The sequence below is a fragment of the Myotis myotis genome, unplaced genomic scaffold, assembly GCF_014108235.1.
Source record: "Myotis myotis isolate mMyoMyo1 unplaced genomic scaffold, mMyoMyo1.p scaffold_m19_p_2, whole genome shotgun sequence".
NCBI lineage: Eukaryota > Metazoa > Chordata > Mammalia > Chiroptera > Vespertilionidae > Myotis > Myotis myotis.
Genome location: NW_023416324.1, coordinates 1,439,762 through 1,463,826, shown reverse-complemented (window position 1 = coordinate 1,463,826; position 24,065 = coordinate 1,439,762). Strand labels below are relative to the sequence as shown.

At 60.7% G+C, this 24,065-nt stretch overlaps 1 protein-coding gene across 3 annotated transcripts in view; it reads left to right on the top strand.

Moving 5' to 3' along the window:
- Positions 1-24,065, top strand: part of NPHP4 (nephrocystin 4) — a 61,333-nt gene that overhangs the window by 15,090 nt on the left and 22,178 nt on the right. For all 3 annotated transcript variants that reach the window (XM_036347835.1, XM_036347836.1, XM_036347837.1), the window contains exons 7-13: positions 350-505; positions 575-711; positions 2,694-2,875; positions 3,500-3,626; positions 5,753-5,935; positions 12,852-12,978; positions 22,554-22,615. In XM_036347835.1, coding sequence (XP_036203728.1) covers positions 350-505; positions 575-711; positions 2,694-2,875; positions 3,500-3,626; positions 5,753-5,935; positions 12,852-12,978; positions 22,554-22,615 — 974 coding nt within the window. The remainder of the gene's footprint in view (positions 1-349; positions 506-574; positions 712-2,693; positions 2,876-3,499; positions 3,627-5,752; positions 5,936-12,851; positions 12,979-22,553; positions 22,616-24,065) is intronic.

The window sequence follows — 24,065 nt, the reverse complement described above, 5'->3', positions numbered from 1 at the left end:
GGGCTCCATGGGCGCGGTGCTGAGACTGAGGGCTGGCCCGGCTGCTCCGTGGGCTCCGTGGGCGCGGTGCTGAGACTGAGGGCTGGCCTGGCTGCTCCGTGGGCTCTGTGGGCGCGGTGCTGAGACTGAGGGGTGGCCCGGCTGAGCCGTGCCCGGGCTGCCCGCTCTGGGGGCGGTGTGAGCCAGAGAGCGTTACATCGCATTAAAAACTAGCATCCCTAACAGTGCTTCCCATCTCCCTGGGAAACGGCGCTTCCCGTTGGTGGAGCTGATGTGTCAGGCGCTCAGCGCATCGGCTGACTTGACGGGAAGCCTGTGGTTTCAGCTCTCACGGGTGTTTTCTTCCCAGAAAGCAAGCACCTGACGGCCATCGAGAGCTGCAGCCTGCAGTACACGCTGCAGCCGCACCCGGCCCTGGAGCCCGCCTTCCACCTGCTGCCCGAGAACCTCCTGGTGTCCGGCCTGCAGCCGCCGCCCGGCCTCCTCCCGGCGCCCCGGGACGCGGGTAAGGGCGCGCTGTCCCCTCCGCCTGCGGGTTGGTCTGGCCCCCAGGAACGGGGTCTGGTTGTTCCAGGTGACGCCCTCCGGAGGCCGCGCCTGCAGAAGCCGGTCACGTGGTACCTGGACGAGGTGTTCTTCACGCTGTACCCCTCCCTTGAGAAATTCGAGGAGGAGCTTCTGGAACTCCTGATCAGCGACCACTTCCGGGAGGTACTGTCTCCGGCCGCGCAGCTCAGTCCCGGCGGGAAGATGCCAGGGCGGGCAGGGCCCCTAACGCCGCCCGGGGGTGGGCACCCTGCCACGGGCCTGCGCCTGTCCTTTCCCTCTTTGTGGCTGGAGAGCGACCAAGCCTGTTGTGGTAACTTTGATGGTGACGCTAATGAACGTTCACTCTGATGCCTCTGGAGCCAGCCCCCAGCTGATAAGTGAGTTAGTCCCCAGACGAGCAGGGGACGCTCCGGAGATAACCGTGTGCTCAGCACAGACATGAGGTGCTCGGCTCCTCCCAGGGGACGGCCAGAAAGCCCAGCGTCTTCCTCCTTCCCACGCCTGCTGGTTCTTCTGCCTGTGAGCCCCTCCTGCCCACTCCACCTGGAGCCTGTGTGGGGCAGCCTGGACATGACGGTGCCTCCCCCCCACCATGTAGTCGTGGGCGACTCTTGCCTCGTGGTCGTGGGCGACTCCGGCCCCGTGGTTGTGGGTGACGCCTCGTGCCCAGCGGGGCCTCTGACACGCAGCTCCCTGTCTGGGACGTGCCTCGTCCAGATCCCTGTGGAGCCCTCAGGCTTTGGGTCTCAGTGCAGAGCTGCCTGCCCCGCCTCCCCTCCGCGCCTCCTCTGAGAGCCCCACTCCAGCCTGTCCACAGGAGGGCGGGCGCGTGGTTCAGCACTGCACCTGATGGGAGTGGCCGTGTCTGCACACAGTAGGCCTTAACCCTTTGTGGCCCAATGTTATTTTTGGAATTCAAACAGTCTGGTCCAAGTTAATTGACGGGATTGAATGTTGAACTTTTTAGTGTTCTTATTGCTTGACGTTGGACCTGCTCCTAGCGCCTGGTCTGTCGAGTCAGCCTCGAGGTTGGACCGAAAAGGGTTAATATTTATCGTTGAGAGCGAGAGTGTCTCGTCCGGTGGTGCCCATGCTGTGCTGTTGTCTCAGCCGTCAGCAGTTACTAATTGCACACGTGTGTACACATGCACACACACACACACACACGTGAAACAGGTGGCCGTCCCTGAAAACGTAGCTCCAGAGAACGGGGTCCCACCTGAAAGAGAAACGCCACCGGCGCCGGAGGTGGAGTCGGGGCCCTGGTGTGGCTCCGCCCCTGCCTCCCGCTCAGGGGGCCTGTGCGAGGCGGAGAGCTCGCAGGGCCTCCCCCAAACCACCTCACCGCGTGCTTTCCCGTCCTCGCCGCCGCTCCTCCCGCACACACTCGCCGTCCTGCCGTTTGTTTTCATTACTCGAGGATTAACGGCTGCGTTTAGGGCCGTTCCGCTTGGGGAAGGGACAGTGAAATCCGGGGATCGTTGGCAGCGGTCACCAGTTTAATGCCAGGAATAGCCCGGGGCCGTCCTGCTTGTTCGCTCCGGCGCCTGCACGGTTTTGTTAAGATGAAACACTTTAATATCCAGCCCTCGCTCCGGGGCAGATTCCGATTCCGTTGTTATTGGTTTATGACTTACTGCCGAATAGGCTCCCTCTTCCTGCTCCCCGTCTCCTGTGCCGCGTCCTGCCCAGGCGGAGGCTGGGACACCTCAGGGCCTGCCTCCAGGCGCCGCCTCCTGGGGGGTGGGAGGTGGGGCTCCCCTGCCTCAGAGCACCCGGTCCTGTGAGGGGCGCCGAGTCCCGGCTGCCAGTTTGGAGCATCTTGAGAATGGCGGCTCAGCCTTGGGAATGGCAAGAGTTTGGTGACGGGGCATCAGGGTGCATTGCTTGAGAAGGTCACACTGTGAGAGAACCCCACGCTGCCTAGGAAGTGCCCTCGGCCAGCCAGTTCCCACTGGCTGACGTGTCTGCTCTTTGCTGGGGCTCTGCCACTAAGCACCGCGTGACCTGCAAAGGCCTGAAGTTGTCCCCGGCTCTCCTCTCTGCTCACGTCTCCCCCAGGAGCCTTCCCGTGAGCCCCCTCTCCCCTCCGCCCCTCTCCCCTCCCGCCCAGGCTCTTGCTGCCTGACCTGTGCTCTTCCCAGGGGGACGGCCCGCTGGACAGCAGCGCCCTGGAGATCGCCGAGCGGCGTCTGTGTGTCGGCGCGCACAACGGTCTGGGCTTCGTGCAGAGGCCGCAGGTCATGGTGCTGGTGCCCGAGATGGACGTGGCCTTGACGCGCTCGGCCAGTTTCAGCAGGAAAGTCGGCTCCTCCTCCAAGTCCAGGTACTCTCCCGGTCCTGAGTCCCGCCCGGGGAGGAGGGAGTGGGCACCCACGTGAAGTTCCCTCGGTGAGGTGTGCCCTCACCCACCGGGCCTTCCCTGGGGCCTGCTTTCCTCTCGCTAAGCCCCATCCGTTTGGAGCCACCCTCGGTGTTGGGAGGTTGGGTAAGTCCTGTTTTGTGCTGTGAGTTTTGGAATTAGTAGGGGGGCCGCTCCCCACGATGGCCGCCCGCAGTCTGTGCAGATGCTGCTGCTCCCCTGTGCGCCCTGAGCTCAGTGTCTCGCACGAGGAGAATAGGAGGCAGTCATCCTGCTGCTGGGCTCAGCTGTGCCTCCCAGCCCAGGACCAGGCGTCTCTAAGGGCTGCCCCCCAGGTGGGCAGAGCCGGCCCTGGAGGTGGAGCCTCCCAGAGCCTGGCCGCATCCCTCCACCCTCCGACACCTCTGGCAGTTTAAAACCTGCTCACTGTGGCCCCAGTAAAAGGCCCTGGTTTAGGGAGTCACCCTAAGAGCCAACACAGAGGAGCTCAGTGCAGTGCCCAGGGAGGGGGGAGGGGGGCGTGCTGCAGGAGCCATGCCTGACGCCTCCCCCCCCCCCGCCCTGCCCCCGCCCTGTGTCCTTGACCAGCTCTGGAAACCAGGCTCTGGTCCTGAGGAGCCACCTCCGACTCCCCGAGATGGTCCATCACCCCGCCTTCGCCGTCGTCTTCCAGCTGGAGTACGTGCTAAGCAGCCCCTCGGGAGTGGATGGCAACGTAAGGCCCCGCTCGGTTCCCTGACTTTTCCCGTCAGAGCAGTGGGTGTGGCTCGGAAACCCCTTCCTGGGTAACGGTAATGTATCCGCGTCTGTGCTGACGCACCTGCTGGGGGAGCACATGTTCACGGCTCGGTCAGGATCGCAGTAACGCGCGTTATCCAGCCGTAGTGATTCTGAAGAATGAGGCCACTTCCTGCATTTTTTTGTAACCCTCACCTGAGGATATTTTTTCCATTGATCGTAGAGTGAGGGGGAGGGAGGGAAGGAGGAGTGAGGAGAGAGAAACAGCTGCTGGTATGAGACACACACGGTTGGGTGCCTCCCACACATGCCCGCCTGGGGCTGGGGATCGAACCCACAACGAAGAAACGTGCCCTTGTCTGGGAATTGAACCGAGACCCTTTGAGCCGCAGGCTGATGCTCTAACCACTGAGCACACTGGCTGGGGCCCTCCATGGCTCCCTCCTCTGCCCCTGTCTGCACGCGGCCTCCCTCCGTGTGTCCCTGCCTCTCTGTCCTGCTCTTCCATGGACACTCGGCATTGGCCTGGGGGCCTCATCTCGCAGTACTTCATCCATTCCATCTGCACGGAACCCTTTTCCAAGTCAGGCCCAGCCGCTGAGTCCAGGGGTCAGGGTGTGGACGCGTCTGCTGGGCCACCGCTCCGCACACCCCGGGGAGCCCGGTGGGGCAGTCCCCGGGTCAGGGGTGGGTCTTCTGTGCGCTTTGCCGGTGAATGCTGTGACACGCCTGTCCCACGACACACCTGCTCACGGTCCAGGCTGTTCCTTGGCCGTTTGTGTCTTGTTTGCTATTACAACTGAAGCCTAAATGGGAACGGTCCACCGCTCGGTTTTCCTTTTCAGTTTGCGAGTCTGGCAGGATAAGACGCTGTAGAGTAACAGATCTGACCTCCGCCTCTGGAGTCCCCTGGTGGGCGGGCACCTGGCTGGCTCCTCCTCAGTGTGGGGGAGGGGCTGGGGAGGGAGGGTCCCCCTGCAGGTGCCACCTGGCCTGCTTGGAGAGCATGCAGGCTGATAAAGGGCCATTGAACTGCCACGGGCCTAATTGGCTGAAGTCTTTGTGAAGCAGTGATCGATAGCTCACTAAGCATCCTCTCTAGTTAGAGGCTAGAAACAAAAGGAGGGAAAATGGATACACGTGTAACTGAGCGAGATTTCACCCAGGAGAGAGCTGTATTGATCACAACTAAAGCACCAAGGACTGCGGCGCTGGAAAACTGGGCATCAGGATCCCCCGGTGTGAAACCTTAGACCAGGCGGGTTACACAAGGAGCCTGGAAGCTTGGGTTTTATTTTTGATTCTGTAATAAACTGGGTTTATAGGTGACTGTTTACAAAAGTCACCTAGATGTGATTGAACCCCTGCAGTGTTTCAGTGGACAGTTTTCTGAATACAGTTATAATACTTTCATTTTTTGAAGGCAATGGATTTAGGCCCTGGCCGGTGTGGGCCAGTGGTTAGAACACCACGGATGGGTCGTGGGTTTGATTCCCAGTCAAGGGCATGTAGCTGGGTTGCAGGTTTGATCACCAGCCCAAACGGGTGCGTGCAGGAGGCAACCAATGGATGTGTCTCTCACATCGATGTTTCTCTCCCTCTCCGACTCTCTCTCAAAATCAATGGAAAAATAACCTTGGGTGAGGGTTAACAGCAACAAAAAAGGCAACGGATTTATAATCATCTCTTCACTAGTGTCCGTCGCTCTTCATTCGTGTACTGTGGCCGCTCCCTGGTGTCCAGTGGCCGATCAGGACCATTTACTCTGTCGCCGGCCACTGAGGGGGGAAGGCTGATGCTGAGGGTCAGGGTTGGGCCGGGGTCACTCAGATCGGACTCAGCTCTTGGCTCTGACGCTCAAGGCGGGCGCAGAGCCCAGTGCTGAGGGTTGAGGCGCTGAGGGTTCTCACTTTGCTGATTCTTTGCTTGTTCTTCCGGGATGTGGGCTTTCCCTCCCTGAATGACAGGGACCACTCCCTGCCCCCCCCCGACCCCCCCCCCCCAGGCCTCGCCACCTGCTCTCCAGTTACCTCCACGGTGAGAGCCCCTTGGTCCCCACGTGGGCCGGGGACAGCTCACGGCCTGTGCTCTGTTCCGTTGCAGGCGGCTCCCGCCTCCGCCTCGGCCAGCCTGGCGCGCATGCACACGGTGCGCTGGGCCGTCTGGAAGCCGCCGCCCGACGCCGGCCCCGGGAGCGCGACGCTGCCTCTCCAGGGCGGGATCCGGCCCAACCCCGCGCACTGTCTGGCCTATAAGGTGCCCCCCGCCAGCATGAGCTCCGAGGAGGTAACTGTGAGGCTTCGTAACTGTGAGTTTCCGGCCAGTTCGTATGTTTTCAGAAGTTGACAGTTATGTTTGCTGATGCTTCATGAGCAGAGGTGGTCCGTGTCATGGATGTGCCCGTAAGAGTGTGTGGTTGCTGCGTCTATCCGCTGTGAGCGCGGAGGCCAGTTCCCGTGGGTCCTTACGTCGCGGCTCGCGGGTCAGTCTGCGGGGCGACCTGCGGGGCTGCGACTCGTGTTCGCACACACCTGGCACTGAGGTCCACTCTGTGCTGTGTGTCTCCTAGAAAAGGACTTCGTCACAGGTGGTGCCAGGGGGACGCCTCTGTGGCGCGGGTGCTGGGGAGGGCGCCAGGCGGTTGGCGTCCAGCCCGCTTGCCCTGTGACCTGTCACTCTCTCGCTGGCCTCTGGCTCTCTCCAGCCACATACAAGCTGGGGCCACAGCAAGAGGCTGGAAAACCCACCTTTGAAATGAAGGTTTCTCTGAACCCCGGTGTAGAAAGCACAGAAAAGAGGGGCCGGGCCCGGTGAAGGGTGGAGGGCCTCACCCCCGGCCCAGCGGTGGCCTTGCAGGGGGTAGCAGCCACCAGGGAGACAGACGTGCGGCATCCGCTGCCCTGGCTCTCGTGCGGGCGCATGCTGCTGGGCAGTAGATGCTCCTGAAATACGCCTGCTGGTCTCGGCATGACTTGGCGTCTCATCTTTCCCAGGTGCAGGGACCGTCCTGCTAGTTCAGTGTCACCTGTGTGCTGATCCAGCGGCAAACACGATGTCAGTGCTGTTATTTATGACTCGGGTGCGGCTTTGGGGCCGAGCAGGGAACCGCTGAGCGTGCAGTTTGCTCTGTGAGGGATGCCGCTCATTACGGACACAGCTTGCTGCAGGCCCAGGTGGTCTGGTTGAGGCCTTGTTATAACATTGCCACCCTGCATGCCCCCGCCAGGGCCGGCCCCTCCCTCAGCCTCTCTTAGTCTGTGTGTGTGTGTGTGTGTGTGTGTGTGAATATTTATTGTATGTAGTGTTAGCCTTCTCCTGCCACCACGTTTCCTTCACTTCTTGGTCTGTAAATTTTATTGGGACGTACCCTTTGGGAGTTTGGCTATCTTAGGGCACAGGTATGTCAGATGCCGCCATGTGTGACCAGGAATGTCACTTCCAACGGGTTTCTCCACACCAGCTCCGCGACATTTGGGCCAGATTACCCTGCCCATTGGGGGACAGCGGCAGCCTGGCCTGACTCACTGACGCCAGCAGCACCCCCTCCCCCTCGCCCGGCTGTGACTGTCTGAGTGCCTACAGACATCGCCAAAGCAAAAGCCACCAGCTGGGCTCAGTGGAGCTGACAGAAGAATCAGTGCCCTTGAAGATAAGTCAATGTCGTTTTTAACCCGAACCTCAGAGAGAAACGTGGCTGGGCCCGGGCTAGGCCTTGCGTCTCCAGTAGAGGAGACAGTGCAGTGCGCAGAAAGGCTTGAAATAATGGCTGAACTTCCCAACTTTGGTGGAAGACATAAGCCTACAGATCGAAGAAGTTCCGTGCACCCCAGCGATCAACCAAAGTAACTCACACCCAGACACAGCACATCAGGCCGCTGAGAAGTAAAGACAGGGCCTTGCAGAGCGCGGGGTGTGGGGGGGCAGGAGATGGTGCGACCCTTACAGATAGCAGCATGTGTGACTGGCCTCCTGAGCACGGACATGAGCCAGGAGGAGGCGGAGCAGAAAGGCTCCAGAACTCAGGGCTCTGTTTCCAGCAAAAGTCCAGCGGGAATGAGGTGCAATAGCCGCGCTCTCAGATGAATGAAGCGCGAGACTTGGTGTGGTGGACACGCGCTAAAAGAGTTACTACAGGAGTTTTCAGACGGGAGAGAAACCTACCAGACGGACACTCGGCGCATCAGGAGTGAGGAGAGAGCAGCCGAAATGATGGCACAGGTTCCCCCCCCCCCGCCCCCCGAGTTTCTGAATGTGAGGCTGAAGCAGAGGTGACAGCAGTGACAGGCTTTGGCAGGAACATGGAGACACTCGGTGGGGCTATAAGTGAAGGGGAGGTCAGGGACCGGTGCAGTGTAGGGCGGCTGCACCCCACTTGAGGGAATAGACATCAGCGCCGAGTGGTCTGTAAGAAGTTAGGTGTTCACATTGTAACCCCAGAGCAGTCACCGGAGGCACCCACAGAGCGAGTGGAACCAACAGACAGAAATGGGAGAATTCAAAAGTCGGGAGAGGGAAGGCAGCAGCGCACACAAAAGGAACTGCCAGTGAAATGCCGTCCTGAACCCACACATCCCAGCCGTTCCATACGATGCAGGAGTCTACACACCAATCCAGCCGGCCAGTCGTCAGGTTGTATGAAAACATCGCGTCCAAACCACGCCGTCTCCCAGGGCTCACTTCAGATGTGATGGTGTCGGTGGTGACAGACTGCAGGCCAACCGCAGCCCAAAGACAGCTGGAGTGGAGGCAGAAATAGACCAATGCTTTCAGTAGATCGATCAATCAGTCAGTCATGTAGGAGCAAAGGAAATTCCCAGGAATTAGACATTACATGGGATAAAAGAGCCAATTCACCAAGAAGACATGGGCCCCCGAGGGTGTGTGTCTAAGGCCGAGCTTCAGAATTCACAAAGCGAAGCGCGCGGGACTGACAGGCGGACGGCGCTCGCAGGGACACTGAGCCTCCGCCCTCCTCCGAGTGACCCCCAGGCCCGCAGATGGGAAGTCCCGGCCGGCCAGGAGCGAGTGGAGCCCGCAGCCGCGTGGACCTGAGGGCGTTTGCCAGGTGCCCGCCCCCGGCAGCGGGGGCACATTCTCTTCACCAAACCAGACCTGCCCTGGGGCACAGCCACCTGCAGAAACGGGAAGGAAGGAAATGGTACGAGGTGCGTGCTGTGATCACAATGAGACCAGTTAGAAATCAGTAACATGAAAAAGTCACAAACACTTGGAAATTAAAACAACACATTTCTAAATAATTATAGTCCAAGAGGAAACCTCAAGAAAGAAGTAGATGACATTCTGGAACTGAACAAAAATGAAAATGCAACACGTTGACGTGTGTAGGATGCAGCTAAAGGGCGTCTACGTGGGAATGGATAGCATCATGTGCTGATGCTGAGAGGAAAAGGGCTCAAGTCAACAATCCAATCTTCCACCTTTAGGAGCTAGGAGAAGAACAAAATCAACCTAGAGCAAGCAGAAATCAGTAATAAAGAGAAGAGCAGAAACCAATGAAATGGAAAACAGAAAAATAATAGAATGGAGAAAATCGATGAGAGTAGAAATTGATCACATGAAAAGACCAATAACATGATAAGCCTCTAGCAAGACTGAATAAAGAGCAGGGCGACACCGGTGACTAACATCAGGAACTGCTGGGGTCCGGCCCCAGCAGGTCCAGGGGTCCCCAAAGGTGTGGACGGAGTCGGCGAAGAAGAAATGACACGGAGACAGTGTTCAGTTGATCAGCAGCCTAGCCAGGATCTCTAGCCAGGATCTCTAGCCAAGTTTTGGTCTGGATCTCCAGAGAGGTTCTGCTTAGGATCTCCAGCCAGGTTCTGTGTCCATGTTCTCTTGCTAGGTTCTCCAGGTTCTCCAGCCAGGTTCTGTAGCCATGTTCCCTCGCTAGGTTCTCCAGCCAGGTTCTGTCCAGGTTCTCCAGCCAGGTTCAGTCACCAGGTTCTAGTCAGGTTCTCTTGCCAATTTCTGTAGTCAGGTTCAGTCCAAGATCTTTTGCCATGCTCTCTCCAGCGAAGTTCTTCTGTCTCTAGGTTCTGTGTAGGTTCTGTCTTCTTAGTTCTGTGTTCTAAGTTCTGTCTCTTGCTGTCTTGTTACATCTGTATTTATACCAGTTGGTTCAATCCTATCAATCTCTATTACAAAGGTTAGGACGTTTCTTATCTCCATTCCAGGGAGTAAAGATTATGTAGCTTAAGCATGATTGTTCGTAGTTAAAGTGATTAATTACCCGCCTGGCACTTAGTTAAGAGGTTTTATTCCCTCCCTAACTTCAGGGGAAAATCCCTACCGGGGAAACAACCTTTTTCAGAGAGGAGACCTTGGTTAAAACACATAGTGCCAAGAAGGTGAGCAAACATATTAAGAACAGTATGCCATATATGCCAGGTCCTTTGAAACAGCAAGCATGGACCGGCTCCCGGCAAGGAACGAAAGGAGGGCTGTCTCAGGACCACAGTGTCAGGAGGATGTTAGGGGAACACAGACTCTGAACAGCTCCGTGGCCACAACTTTGACAACTTCGATGAAACGGGCCAGTTCATCTAAGCCAGACTGAGCACCCCAAGCTGGCGCAGGCAACCCGAGAAGACTTGTGACTCGTATAGAAATTGAATTCATCGTTAACAAAATGGAAAAACAAATATCCAGGCCTATTCACTGGGAAGCCTAACCATTCAGAGAGCTGCCCACACCAATTCCGGGTCCTCTCCCAGACAATAGCAGGGATGGGAGCACGTCCCAAGTCATGTAACGGGGCTCGCGTTCCACCAAGATCAGAAACAACAGGAAACTGTGGGCCCTTATCCCTCAGGAGCACAGATGCAAACGCTCAACAAGATGTCAGCAAACTGGGACCGGCAACAGGAAGAACGACACCGCAAGCAAGTGGGGTGGCCCCGGGAATGCAGGCTGTTTCTGCCTGGAAACCACCAGCTGCGACTCACCAGGAACAGCCTGAAGGCGGAGAGCCACGGGGCCACAGCGACTCACCAGGAACAGCCTGAAGGCAGAGAGCCACAGGGCCACAGCGACTCACCAGGAACAGCCTGAAGGCGGAGAGCCACGGGGCCACAGCGACTCACCAGGAACAGCCTGAAGGCGGAGAGCCACAGGGCCACAGGGACTCACCAGGAACAGCCTGAAGGTGGAGAGCCACGGGGCCACAGTGATAACAGCCTGAAGGCGGAGAGCCACGGGGCCACAGCGACTCACCAGGAACAGCCTGAAGGCGGAGAGCTACGGGGACCACAGGGACTCACCAGGAACAGCCTGAAGGCGGAGATCGAGGGGACCACAGGGACTCACCAGGAACAGCCTGAAGGCAGAGAGCCACGGGGCCACAGGGACTCACCAGGAACAGCCTGAAGGCAGCTACGGGGACCACAGGGACTCACCAGGAACAGCCTGAAGGCGGAGAGCGAGGGGGCCACAGTGATAACAGCCTGAAGGCGGAGAGCCACGGGGCCACAGCGACGGGTGCAGAAAAGCCTGGGCGAGATTCACCCCCATTTATGTGGACACTGAGCACACCAGGCGCAGGGGGAACCTGCCACCTGCCCCGGGCGTCCGCAGAGCCCTCTAGTGGGCGACACGTCATGGCAGGATGGCCAGCGCCCCCAGGTGGGGACGGGCGCAGCAGTCCTGCCCTGGGAGCTCGCGGTGCAGCCAGCGAGGAGACGGAAGTAAAGGCGCGCAGGCTGGGCAGGAAGGGCCAGCGCCGCTCTGGTTTGCAGCCACGTGCTCGTCTACGGGGGTGACCCCCAGGGGCCACAGCACCCCCTGAAGTGAATGAGTCAGCTGTGGAGGTCGCAGGATAAGCAAGAGGTCGCTTGAAAAACCCCACCACGTGTCTATGCCGGCAGTGAAAGGAGGGAGGCAGCATTTAAAAATGGTTATTTATGCGGGCCTCCCTCAGTGAAACCTAACAGACGCATACGGCTCTGGGCACGGAACACTGAACCCCCTTCGCTGCCCGTCCTGTGTCACCGCGGTTACTCTGTGGGGTCAGGGGACCGGTCATCGGAGAGAAGGGCCATCTCTGGGGGTTGGAGGCCTCAGCATAGGGAAGATGGACGCTCTCTCTGAGCTGATCAGCGGGCAGCGATGAGTCCTGAACATCCAGAGAACTACAGTCGGTCCCAGCAGGGTTCTCGTCGGTGCAGAGAGCAGGTTCTGGAACGCGTACGGGAGGCGGAGGGGCTAGAAGACAGAAGCCGGTGGTGGAAAGAGCAGTGCATTGGGGGTGGGGGGGGCGGACAGGGGGGCTCCCGCCGCAGTGAGGAGAGTCAGGAGGCGACAGCAGGGCGAGTGCTGCTGGGAGGGATGGCGTGCAGTCAGCGGGACGGACAGCGCGGACAGTCGCAGCGGGCGTCCCCTGCAGAACCAGGCACGCAGCAGCCTCGGCAGGGCTCGGCTCAGGCGGTGAGGATGTGGTCGCACAGGAGCGTGCTCACCAGTGTTCGCAGCAGCGCTCTCCGTCCCCCAAGCTGCAGCAGCCCGGTGGCCGTGAGCGGGTGGCTGGTACATCACGTGTGGCGTGCCCCTTGGTGTGCAAAGGAGCGGAGGTGGCGAGACCCTGGCACAGTGATGGCGAACCTTTTGAGCTCGGCGTGTCAGCATTTTGAAAAACCTTAACTCCGGTGCCATGTCACATGTAGAAATTTTTTGATATTTGCAACCATAGTAAAACAAAGACTTATATTTTTGATATTTATTTTATATATTTAAATGCCATTTAACAAAGAAAAATCAACCAAAAAAATGAGTTCGCGTGTCACCTCTGAAACGCGTGTCATAGGTTCGCCATCACTGCCCTAGCACCTGGGTGTGGTGAGTGGAGGAAGCCGGTCTTAAACGTCGGGCACCATCAATTCCAGTCACATGATGTTCTTGAAAACTGGCCACGAGGGGGCAGCAGGAGGGAGGTGGGTGGAGGGCTGCTCTGTGCTTGCTGTGCTGGGCCCCGGTCCCTCAGGTTTACACGGTCAGTTTACATGCGTGTTCAGGGCTGAGACGGAGACGTGCTGCGAGGACTGCTGGTGTGAGGGCTGCTCTGCGACCACGTGGTCTTCTGAGACGCTGACGTAGCTATAGGCTAGGGACCCGCGGCCTCCTGGGCGTGTGGGGCGGGTGATAAAGGACGCCGGCGGCCTGGCCATCTCTGCTCTCTGCTCTCCTGCAGGTGAGGCAGGTGGAGTCGGGGACTATCCAGTTCCAGTTCTCGCTGAGCCCCGACGGACCCCCGGACACCCCAGGGCAGCACCGGCCGGAGCGGCGGCCCTCGAGGAGGATGCCCACGTGCCCCGCAAGTAAGTGTTGGCGGGAAGCTGACTTCAGGCCCACAGCCCTCCCGCTGCTCCGGGAAAGCGCCAGGCAGCGCAGGGCGGGTATTGGGAGGTTCACGGGGGGCTGTGGTCTCAATCGTGGTTGACTGTTACAGCAAGTGCGGCATTGCAGGGTGCAGCATTGCAGGGGGCTGCATTATGGGGTGCTGCATTGCGGGTGCTGCATGGGGGGATGTGGCATGGCGGGGTGCTGCATTATGGGGTGCTATCTTGTGGAGTGTGGCAGCGTGGCCAGCTGTTATCCCTACGTGTCAGCTGCCAGTGAGCTCAGCTACTCGCAGCTCCCGGCTAAAGGCCCGGGGAAGGTCCCGTTGGTGACAGCTCCCGGCTGCCTCCCATGGCTGCCCTGCGAACACGGGCACGAGAACCAGAGCTGGGCCAAAGCCATGGACCACCAGCTCTGTCCTGCGTTGTTAACACAGCTGTGAGTTTGTTGTTGTTTTTAGATACATTTTTACTGATTTCAGAGAGGACAGGAGAGGGAGAGAGAGAGAAGCATCAATGATGAGAGAATCATTGGTCAGCTGCCTCCTGCACACCCCCACTGGGGATTGAGCCCACAACCCAGGCCTGTGCCCTGACTGGGAATCAAACTGTGACCTCCTTGTTCATAGGTCGATGCTCAAGCTCTGGGCCACACCAGCCAGGTCAGTTCGTTGTTTTTAAAAATGCTTTCTGCTTCCTTGGAGCCTGTGCAAGAGGGAGGCTGTGGCCTGTCTGTGGCTTTAAGGGAGGGAGTGCAGGTTACCCAGAGTGGCGTCCTGTCCCTCCGTGGGTCGGGGGGTGATGGGTCCACGTGCGAGTAGGAGTCTGAGGAGCAGCTGTGGCCTCGGTTTTGTGCTCAGCGGGCTCGGCACCTTCTGTGGTGTGTCTGGTGCAGGCCTCCTGCTCTGCGCCCCAGGACACCCAGCCGGCGTCTAATGGCGAGAGGCGCGGAGGTCAGGAGGGAGTGTGGGGAGGCGCACGCGGATGAGTGTGCCGCGCCGGCACAGCCAGGGGTGAGCCTGAGGGGGGTGGTGAAGGATGAAGAAGACAGACAAGAGAACAAAGCTGGGGCTGGGTGGGACACTGCCCTCTGATCAGAGAGACAGCGCCACGGCCTGCAAGCTGAGTCTATTTTATAGCAGATTCCAGGAGGCAAAGCCAGGGCGGGTCAGGATGTTTACAACGTTCTCATGGATTTTGAATCTACTCCAGTGGTTCTCAACCTTCCTAATGCTGCGACCCTTCAATACAGCTCCTCATGTTGTGGTGACCCCCAACCATAGAATTATTTTCATTGCTAGTTCATAACTGTAATTTTGCTACTGTTATGAATTGTCATGTAAATATGTGATATGCAGGATGTATTTTCATTGTTACAAATTGAACATAATTAAAGCATAGTGATTAATCACAAAAACAGTATGTAATTATATATGTGTTTCCCGATGGTCTTAGGCGCCCCCTGTGAAAGGGTCGTTCGACTCCCAAAGGGGTCGCAACCTACAGGTTGAGAACCGCTGATCTACTCAATTACATGCACCTGGTCAAGCTTTGTTTACTTGCTGCACCTCCCGCAGCCCACATCACTCAGCCACGTGGCACCACAGGTTCAGACCATCCGGTCACGCTCACAGCCATAGCCTTTGGCTGTAATTGTGCTGGGAGGGCTTTGCCTTCCAAACTAGGACTTGCATGTGACTTTGCCACGAGAGGACAGTGCCCTCTCATTAGTCCGAGGCTTGAACCTGTCCAAACGCCATGCCCAGTGGTTCTCAACCTTGGCTGCACATTCAAATCACCTGGGGTGGGGGTCGCAACATTAGTAACAAAGACAGAATTTCCGGAGGATGAGGCCCGGAAATTAGGATTTTAACAAGATTCCCAGGTGATTCTAATGTGCAGCCAAGGTTGAGAACCACTGCTGTAGCCGCTCTCCACTGATGAGCATGGAACCTGAGGCTCTCAGCTTCTACAGGTCTCACCAGCTGCAAGAATGTCCAGACTGCGGTGGTTGGAAAGTTAGAAAGGGAATGGGCACGAGGAGGGGGGAGCTCAGCAGTCGTTTCCCAAAGGCAGTGCTGTGACAGGGCAGCCCGTCTCTATCGGCCGTGGGTCCCGGTGCTGGGTCCCCTCCGGGCGTGGGCTTTTAGGGGCAGAGACTGGTTGATGGACAGGACACGGGGTTGCTGACGGGGCCACACGGGAGTCTCCTGTCCTGGCGCGAGCAGCTCTGCACGTGGCAGACGCGCCGGCTTTGGAAGCGTTTGGCCCGCTCAGGTCCCCCCCGAGATGGTTAGACTGGCATTGGGTGCAGGCTGGTGAGCGCCACGCTGTGACGGGCCCTCTGTGTGCTCTGCCCGGTGGCCCTGAACTGTGGGGTCACCAGTCTGGCTGGTTTCTGGCCCCGTGTGGGGACCGGGCACTGGTCAGGGGGCTCCTCCCCAGCCCTGGGGGTGGCGCCGGGTGGTGGCACTGGGGGCTCCCCTGCCTTCTCCAGCTCTGGGGGCCGCCTGCATGCCTTGGCCCCTCCCTCCGTCTCCAAGGCAGCAGGTGCATTCCCAAATCTCTCCTGACTCTGCCCTCCTGACTCCCTCTTATTTCGGAGACTGTGTGATCGCCGTGGGCGGCCCAGGGCACCCAGCGTCTCCCCATCCCGCATCCCGGCCAGCGGTTCGCACCTCAGTTCCCTGGATGTGGACGATTTGGGGGCACCAGTCTGTGAACAGTGCACAGGGCCACCATGTGGGAAACGTGAAGTCTAATTTCATGTTGTAGACACAATACATTCTGGATGGATTAACAAGCAAACCTTTAGAAGCTCCAGAATTAGAAGGCGAGGTAGAAGAGAGGTCCTGGAAACAAGCTGCCTGCCCGCGGGGGCCCTCCGCGAGGTGGCCTGTTGGTCAGCGGGACGCAGTAACGGTCAGCGTGAGGGTGACCTTGGACGTCACTGCGGACAGCGTGCAGGGCAGGGTGTTGAGAGGCAGCAGGCTCCGAAGGGCGTGGGCCAGCTCGCCGGGCGGCGTCCCTGCCCCTCGGGTTCCTCCGCTGCCACGAGGGGTGGGTCACGGACCCAAACACGAGAATCAGAACTTGTGGAGCCGCAGGGCAGGTCGGAGCGTGTTTGCGTGGTGTGAGGGCTGTGATTGTTAAACGTGAACATTCTGCGTGAGGAGACGCATCCACACAGTGAACAGGCGCCCTGGGACTGAGGGTGACACGGCCATGGACGTGAGTTGGCAGACCGAGGCGATGAGGAAGCCGGAAGAGGATCCAAAGAGCTGCCGCCGATCAATACGAGGGAGACAAGCAGCCGAAGAGAAAAGTGGGCCAAGGACGCGAGGTCACAGAGGATTCAGTGAGCAAAGACCCGCCCCGGCCCAGGGCCGCCCGGCATTGTCCTCCTCGTCCTGCCGCTGCTGTTATCCCCTGGCTGGCAGCACCCGTGGGCAGCGGCCATGGTCAGACCCTTCCTACCACAGTCCGTTAACCCCACACCCACAGGCCTGGAGACCAGGCGCCCAGCGGGCAGCAGCGAGCACAGTGTGTCTCCATGGGGATGCTTCTGACCCCAGCCCCCGGGTGCACACCTGGGCATGGAACCGCCCAGGGAAGTGGCTTCCACCCACGACAACTCCGTGTGGGTGTGGCTTCTGCCTGTTACGCTCGCCATTCCGAGGAGCCTGAGGGCATTTCCTCAGGGGGACCCCTGCCCCTCCCCCATCCATCCAGCAGATCCTCCTGGGAGCCTGTGACGGGCCAGGCTTTAGAGTGACAATGAATGAACAAGTTACACAGGTGTAGGTAGCGGAAGGAATCAGGTTTCCTCGGGCGGATGGTGAAGGCGGGACGCTGCGTGTGTGGGGCTGGCGGCCAGGGCGCGCTCTCCTCCCTGCAGTACTGCTGCGAGCGTGACGCGGCTCCACACACCCATCTCGTGAAAAAGGGGAGTCTGACTTGCAGGGACCTTGATGTGATTGGCCTGTGTCAGGAGCTCTGTGTCCAGCTCCATCCACGGGGAGGGATGCGTCTGGACCGAGGTCAGCGGGTCAGGCCAGGCCAGGGAGGGGGCAGTGGGGCTTGTGGGCCGATGACCTGCTTTGGCTACTCATCTTCGCTCTGTCGGGAGAGCCGCGGAGACATGGAAGCGACTGTGCCTGTGTTCCAGGCCGCCTTGCGTTACAAGCACAGGTTGTGGCTGGACTTGAGCGCAGTCACAACATGCAGATCCCTGATGGGCAGCGTCCTTTTGGTCGCGTCTTTATCGGGTACAAGGGATGCAGACTCGGCTCAAAGTAGCTCGAACGAGGGAGGACTTTATGGGCTCGTGTGATAGAAAAACGCGGAGGTGGAGCTGAAGTGAGGCATGGCTGCGTCATGGGGACTCCGTGTGATCGTCCCTGTCTGTCCCTCCCACAGCCTGTCCCCTGGCCCTCGAGCTGCCAGTGCTGGCTTCTCCCAGGGAGGGCTTCTCCACGCGGTGGCCCGGGAGTGCCACGCTTCTCCTGGCCCAGGCATTGCTCTGCCGGGTGTGGGTGCACCGAGCTGCAGGCTGCCTTTCTGGGTGCAGAGCTGCCGGGCCCACGCTGTGGGGTCCACGCTGTGGTTCTGCACCAGGAGCCGGCTCGGGGGGCTGGGAGGATGGGACTCGGACTCGGCAGACATATGGCAACGTCACCTGCTTTCCAGCGACCACTGGGGACAGCAGACCGGCGTGGAGAGAACCCGGTCTCTGGTTCATCTAATTGGGATTTATCGCTGCCTTCCCACCGCTGCACACGCCGCCCTCACCCGGTTCCGAGCGTTTGAAGACACGCCTCCCGAGACCCAGTGGAACCGACTTAAACATCCATTGCGGTTGCGTCTGATGGAAACTTTTCTGACTCCAGTATTTCACCAGCGTCTATGGGCCCCGTGGAAGCCTTAATGACGTGCGGCTGTCACTGTAAGTGAGGTGCTTGGGCTTCCTGCTGTGAATTATCCTTTTTATTTCATCCATAAATGACAAGGGAGCAGGGGCCCTCTCATCAGCATCAGGAGAGCCTGCAGGCAGCCACTGGAGGGCGCTCCGTCCCCACTTTTCCTGGCTCGGAACTTTCCTGACCCACATTTTGCTTTCGAATGTTCTGCTGGTGTCGGACTCCGTTGTGTCCCCTTCATCGATGTAGAACAGCCATGTGGAGGGGGTCATTGAGAATACGCCCCTCCAGCAGGCAGCGTCCTTCTCCGTCCAGGAAAGCGAGCCGGTGGGAGATGGGAGGGAGCGAGCGAAGGTTTAAAGGGGCCTGAGGGCCGTTTGCTGGAGAGTGGCAGTGAGCCTCCGGGGATGGCATTCTGTGCGGCCCTGCAAGTGACCCCAGCCTGGGGCGCCCCAGATCCTCAGCCCCGCCCACGCTCCGAGCTCCCCCAGCATGGGAGCCCCAGCCCACTCCCTTGGTCTCTTCCCGGGTGTTGCTCACCCCCGTCCTGTGCTCAGGGTCGGGGGGGGGGGGGTGACTTTGACCCCGAACCATTAGGAACGAGGCCTCTCGGATGGGTTTGCCTGGTGAGCGCTGTGTCCGGAGCACGGTAACGGCTGATTAGCTCCCGACTTCCAGGGCCTGCCCAGGGAAGCTGTTTTCACAACCTTCCTTTGAGTTGTAGCAACTGTCTCTAGCAGTGATGCCCCTCCCTTCCCGGCCTTTGGGGGCAGCTGCTGTCCCCTGTCCTGTGACATCACCAGAGCCCCCACCCTGCCTTGGTCTGAGCTCAGCGGTTTTCAACCTGTGGGTCGTGACCCCTTTGGCGGTTGAATGACCCTTTCACAGGGGTCTCCTAAGACCATCCTGCATATCAGATATTTACATGACGATTCATCACAGTAGCAACGTGACAGTGATGAAGTAGCCACGACAATAATGTTATGGTTGGGTCACACCATGAGGAACTGTATTTAAAGGGCCAGAGGTTGAGAACCACTGATCTGAGCTGCTGTAAGAACTAAGCCACGGTGACCCCCTCCTGCCCCCCCTCACCCCATTAACTGAGCCTTCAGTCACACAGACAGGATCTGGCCCCTGGGCAGCACTCCCTCCCGAGCGCCCCCAGCAGGCTCTGCCCCCCGCCCCCCCCCCGCGAGTGCACAGCTGTGCCCAAGCACCAAGCACGGTCGCAGGAGCAGCTGGCATCGGGATGAAGGGCTTCACCTGCCTGGAGCACGGGGCCCACGCCCGCCGCCGCCCGCCAGCGCAGGAAGGGCCGCGCTGCGGGGGCCCCCCGCGTTTGCAGAGAGGGTGCTGCCGCCTCCGCCCTCCGCAGCTGGAGGGGGTCTCTGAGCAGGCCCTGCCCCGTGTCACTCACCTGCACTGTTTCTGTACCTTTTCAGGCCCTTTCTGTCCCTTTCAAAGCGCCGTCCCATGAGTGTTGGCTCTTGCCCGGTGGATGCGCCCCTGACTGCAGTGCCCTCCAGGCAGACGCAGGGTGGGGGCGGGGCGCCGGGCAGGACAGCAGGGCCGTTGCCGAGAGGAGGCTGCGCCTCCAGCGGCCGCACTCAGGCTGGAGGCTCAGCTCTGTGGACAGCGGTTTCAGGCGGGAGAGTGATGGAGTGACAGCGTCAGGGAAATGCAGTCCTCAGACGTGGCCGCACTCGCCGAGCTGGAAGGGAGCTTCTCCTTCATCTCAGGCTGCGGTGGCTCCGTCCGCACAGCTCAGCGTGGCCTGGGCCCTGGTTTCGTCCCTCCTGTCTGGGCACCGCAGCTTCCCCGCCCTCGGCCCTTGAGCCGCCCACCACGTCTCCGAGTCCCTGCTCTGTGTTCACCTGAAGTCGGGGCCTGCGGTGGCCCTGCCGCCTGACGTCGCCCAGGAAGGAGCCCGCGTGGCGCGGCAGCGGCCTGGGGCCCCCTCCCTCGGTGTGAGCCGGGCGCAGCATGGGTGCAGCCAGGGGCGTGCTCACGGGACAGACGGACACTGCGCAGGGCGCGTGGGGCTCGCTCCCTCGGCTCTGACGTGCTCGGCAGCCGCTCCTGCTGACCCAGCGCCGCCTCCCCTTTGCATGTGCTCGCCCTCCCCGCCCCCCCGACCTTGACTCCCGGCTGCCCTTTCTGGGGCTTGTGCGGCCTGATGGACCCTGTGTCCAGCGGTGCAGCCGCAGACCTGTGCGCGCCCAGCTGTCACTGCACGTGTTGCCCGTCGTCTCTGGCGGAAGTGGGCTTCCCAGTCGGACAGTCATCCTGGCTGTGCGGGGTGCGGGGGGGTTGAAGCGAGGGCTCTCGGGGGACACGTGTTCTCTGGGCGCGGCCGTGTGGTTTGAGAAGTGACTTCACTGCCCACGACGCGGGACGTAAAGCAGGTGTGAAGCGAGGGATGTTGTGGTTTTGGTGCGTTTTCCTCCGCCCGCACCTCCCTGGGCATGGATTGGGGCTTCGTGCCCTTGGGTCACCAGTGGGCTAGGCCAGCAGAGGCTGTTCTGGGTGCTGTTTACCCGCTGGGAAGTTGAGGTTGCGTACGTTTTCGGGTAAAGAATTGCCTTAACGAACACAGGGCGGGTACCCCGCTGGGAGAACCGGAGGCTTTAATGCCCAACGCCCCACAGGCTCAGACTTCACTCCGAGGGCTCAGCGGACTCCGTGGAGGGCGGGCTCCCGGGCCGGGCCCTCTTACCAGGGAGAATGGAGCCTCCTGCCGTTTTCCTCATTACGGAGACCCGCCTGCGGAACTGTCTTCATTGAGGGCAGAACAAAGGCTCCGTGTGCTGGCTGCTCCGCTCCCTCTGCTGTTCGGGGCGAGGTGGGGCGGGGCTGCCGGCAGAGCTCCAGATGGTCTGGGAGGGAGAGGCCGCTGCTTCGAGGACAGTGGCCCAGGCCGAACCCCATCTGTGCTTTGCTTCTGCTGAAGCGCATTTTCCTGGGAAGCCGACTCCACTCGCTCAGCGACGCTCTGACTCCCTCCCCAGTGAGCGCATCTCGGAAGCTCAGGCTCCTCGGCTGCAGTGTGTCGGGGCGTGGGCCTCTGAACGGGGCTTGTTAGAGGGAGTGGGCAGCCGGCTGGCGGGGCCCAGGGGCTGAGCGTCGACCTAGGAACCGAGAGGTCACGGTTCGACTCCTGGGCAGGGCACATGCCCGGGTTGTGGGCTCGATCCCCAGTGTGAGGCGTGCAGGAGGCAGCCGGTCCATGATTCCCTCTCATCACTGATGTTTCTTGCTCTCCCTCCCTCTCCCTCCCTCTATCTGAAATCAATAAAAATAAAAAGAATGGCGCTGAGGGAGCTCTCTCTGCGCCCCTGGCTGTCCCTGCCCCCCACTCCCCACCAGCCCGGCCCTTAGCCTGGGCGCACCGCCTGCCCTCTCTGGGTGGGTTCTGGAGCAGCTGGGAGGGGCTGTGGCGGGCGGCCTGGGCGCACAGCAGGACGGTCTGGGCGGCGCTTTGTGTGCTCAGTTCCTCCTGGGGGACAGAGGCTGCGTTGCTGTTGGTTTTGTTCGGTGACTGAGAGCGTCCAGGGAGGCGCGGGCATGCTCTGTGGAGTGCGCGGCACCTCCTGTCACGGCCCCGCGGTGAGGCTGGCTGGTCAGCAGGTCCCGAGGCCTGCCCTGCGCTGTGGGTCCTGGGGACTCGGGGCTGCAGGGAAAAGGGGGGCCCATTGGCTCATGCACGTTCATGGCGCTGCCTGTTCCCCGGCTCAGGCGTGGCTGTGTGGGGACTTCAGCAGCAGAGGCCACAGAAGAGGCAGGGCGAGGCCAGAGCAGTGGTCAGAGCCACAGGAGGCAGGGCTAGGCCGCCACGGGTGGGCTGTGACTTCAGGGTACAGGCTGCCCTGAGTCCAGCGGGGGTGGTCACGTGAAGTGGGCAGAGTCTGGTGTCTGAAGGGAACTGTAGTGAGCGAGGCAGGGTGTGGCCCTAAGGGCTGGAGAAGGACTGTGGCCCTCGGGGAATCCACGCGTGTCTCCCTGGCAGGCGAAGGCGTGCAGCACGTGTGAAATGACTGAGAGGCAACAGGTGCCCAGCGCGCAGCAGTGCCTGGGGCTGCCTGCAGGGCCAGGGCCCGGGGCTGCTCGGCCTCAATTCCCCCACGGCTGGGGGACGGGACAGGAGCAGCACATGCCCACAGCCGCCTGCCCCTCCCGACCACTGACCACCGTGCGGGACAGTGCTCCGCAGGCGCTCAGCCTGGGGTCCTCAAGGTCAAAGGACACTCTCAGCCCCTCCTAGGGGGAGTGCGTGAGGGCTGGCCTGGACTCTTCCTGGTGCTCACAGGCCCACCCACCCGCGAGTGGGGCTCTGCGGCCAGGCTGTGCTTAGCGGGCAGTCGGGAGGCGGGGCCTGCAGTGCCAGCGCTGAGGGCCGCAGCAGCCGGAGCTCAGGGTTCATTCTCCGAGGCAGTGATGGGAGGAGCCCCCTGTGTGTGCTCTGCACGCCCACGTCTCTAAACTGCTGAGCGTGGGGACGGCCTGGTCACTGCTGCCCAACCCCAGTGGCACTGGGCACCCGAGGGAGACGTTCAGGCCCTGAGGGGTTGGGGCTCCGGTGCCCTGGGCCCCGCTGAGGCTGACGGCTCCCTCCGGTCCTGTGCTTCCTCCCAGGCCCGCCAGTGCCGCCGCCCCAGGGGCTCGCCACCTCCCAGAACTCGCCTGTGGGACCAGGGGTAAGTCCAGAACCTGCCGCCACAGCCTCGGGTGCCGAAGCGTCTCTGCATCTTTAGGGACAGTCGATGCCCCTGTGCTTTCTGGGGCTGGGAAGGGGCTGGGCGCGGAGGGGAGGGGCCGCCTGCTGCGTGGGGTGGCCGGGGTCCCGTCTCCCTCCTGCCCGTCTGTGCAGCGGCTGCCAGGGTGGCTTCTGGGCCCTGTCAGGGACCCTCCGTTGGCATCAAAGGACTCTCTCCCTTTGAAACAAGTGTCTGCCTGGCAGTGTCTGAGGGTTGAGAGTGGTCAGGACTGAACAACTTTACTTTCTCCCTGAGACGCCGAGGTGTGGTCTTCACCCCTCCTCTGCCCCCCGCCCTGCCAGGAGAGGGCCCGCCGTGCCCGCTGCCCAGGGTGCCCGGCCGCGCGCAGTGCTGGGGAGATGGGCACAGCCTAGCATGTCGGCGGCTGCCTGTCGGAGGGCAGACCTGGCTGTGGGCGGGCCTGTCCGTGGCAGGTGCCTGCGTGGCAGCAGGGCTCTGGCTTGCTTGGTCATCGTGTGATTGTGAACGAGGTCAGAGTTGGCTTGTCCTCCCGGTGGCTCCCTCTGGCAGCATCACCTGGAAGTGACTTTCTAGAAAAGTCGAATAATTTGGGATCAGAGGCCGTCCCCGGGGAGCGGGCTGGCTGTGTCGCATGCAGCTTGGAACCTGGATGGGAGTGATGTTGTGTTTTCCCTGCGGCCGTCCCAGCACTGTCCCTCCAGCACGTCCACTCCGGGACCACGGGGCAGCCTTCTCACTCCCAGGGCTGCTCTCTGTTCCCTGAAGATGCTGCCGGGTTCCCCCAGCCACATGCACCCTCACCCATGCCTGGGCACCTCGTCATGCCCTCGTCCTCCTGCGCCAGCACGCCTGTGGCCAGCTGTCCCTGCTGATGGGAAACACCCCGTTCCAGGGCGGGAGGCGGCTGGGTGCCGGGTGCTGAGCCCTTCCCGTGGACTTCCATGTAAGGCCCCTGACAGTCCTGCGATGCAGGTGCCACGATCACCCCATCTTACAGATGAGGAGACTGAGGGAGATAGTAGGTGACCTGCTCACGGTCACACGGTGATGAAGTGGCAGAGGGAGAGTCCGTCCGCCCCCAGTGGTCTGTCTCCAGAGCCCGCCGGCCCGTTCACGTCAGAAGAGCATGGGGGTCAGAACCGGAAGGGCCTTGGCGATGGTCAGCCCAGGGGCGGAGGGGAACCCAGAGAGGACCCTGCCGCCCACATGCGAGAAGCTGGCGTCCCCAGCCCTTCCTCCCCTCCACCTGCTTGTCCTTGTGGCTGCGTTTATTCAGATGCTAGGGGCCAGGAGAGGTCACAGAACCCTCTCTCTCGATAATTCTAAGGACATGGGAACAGCTGGGGATCCAGAGCAGCTGCTGAGCGGAGGCCGTGGGCCTCGCCGCCTTCCGTGGTCACCTGGAGCC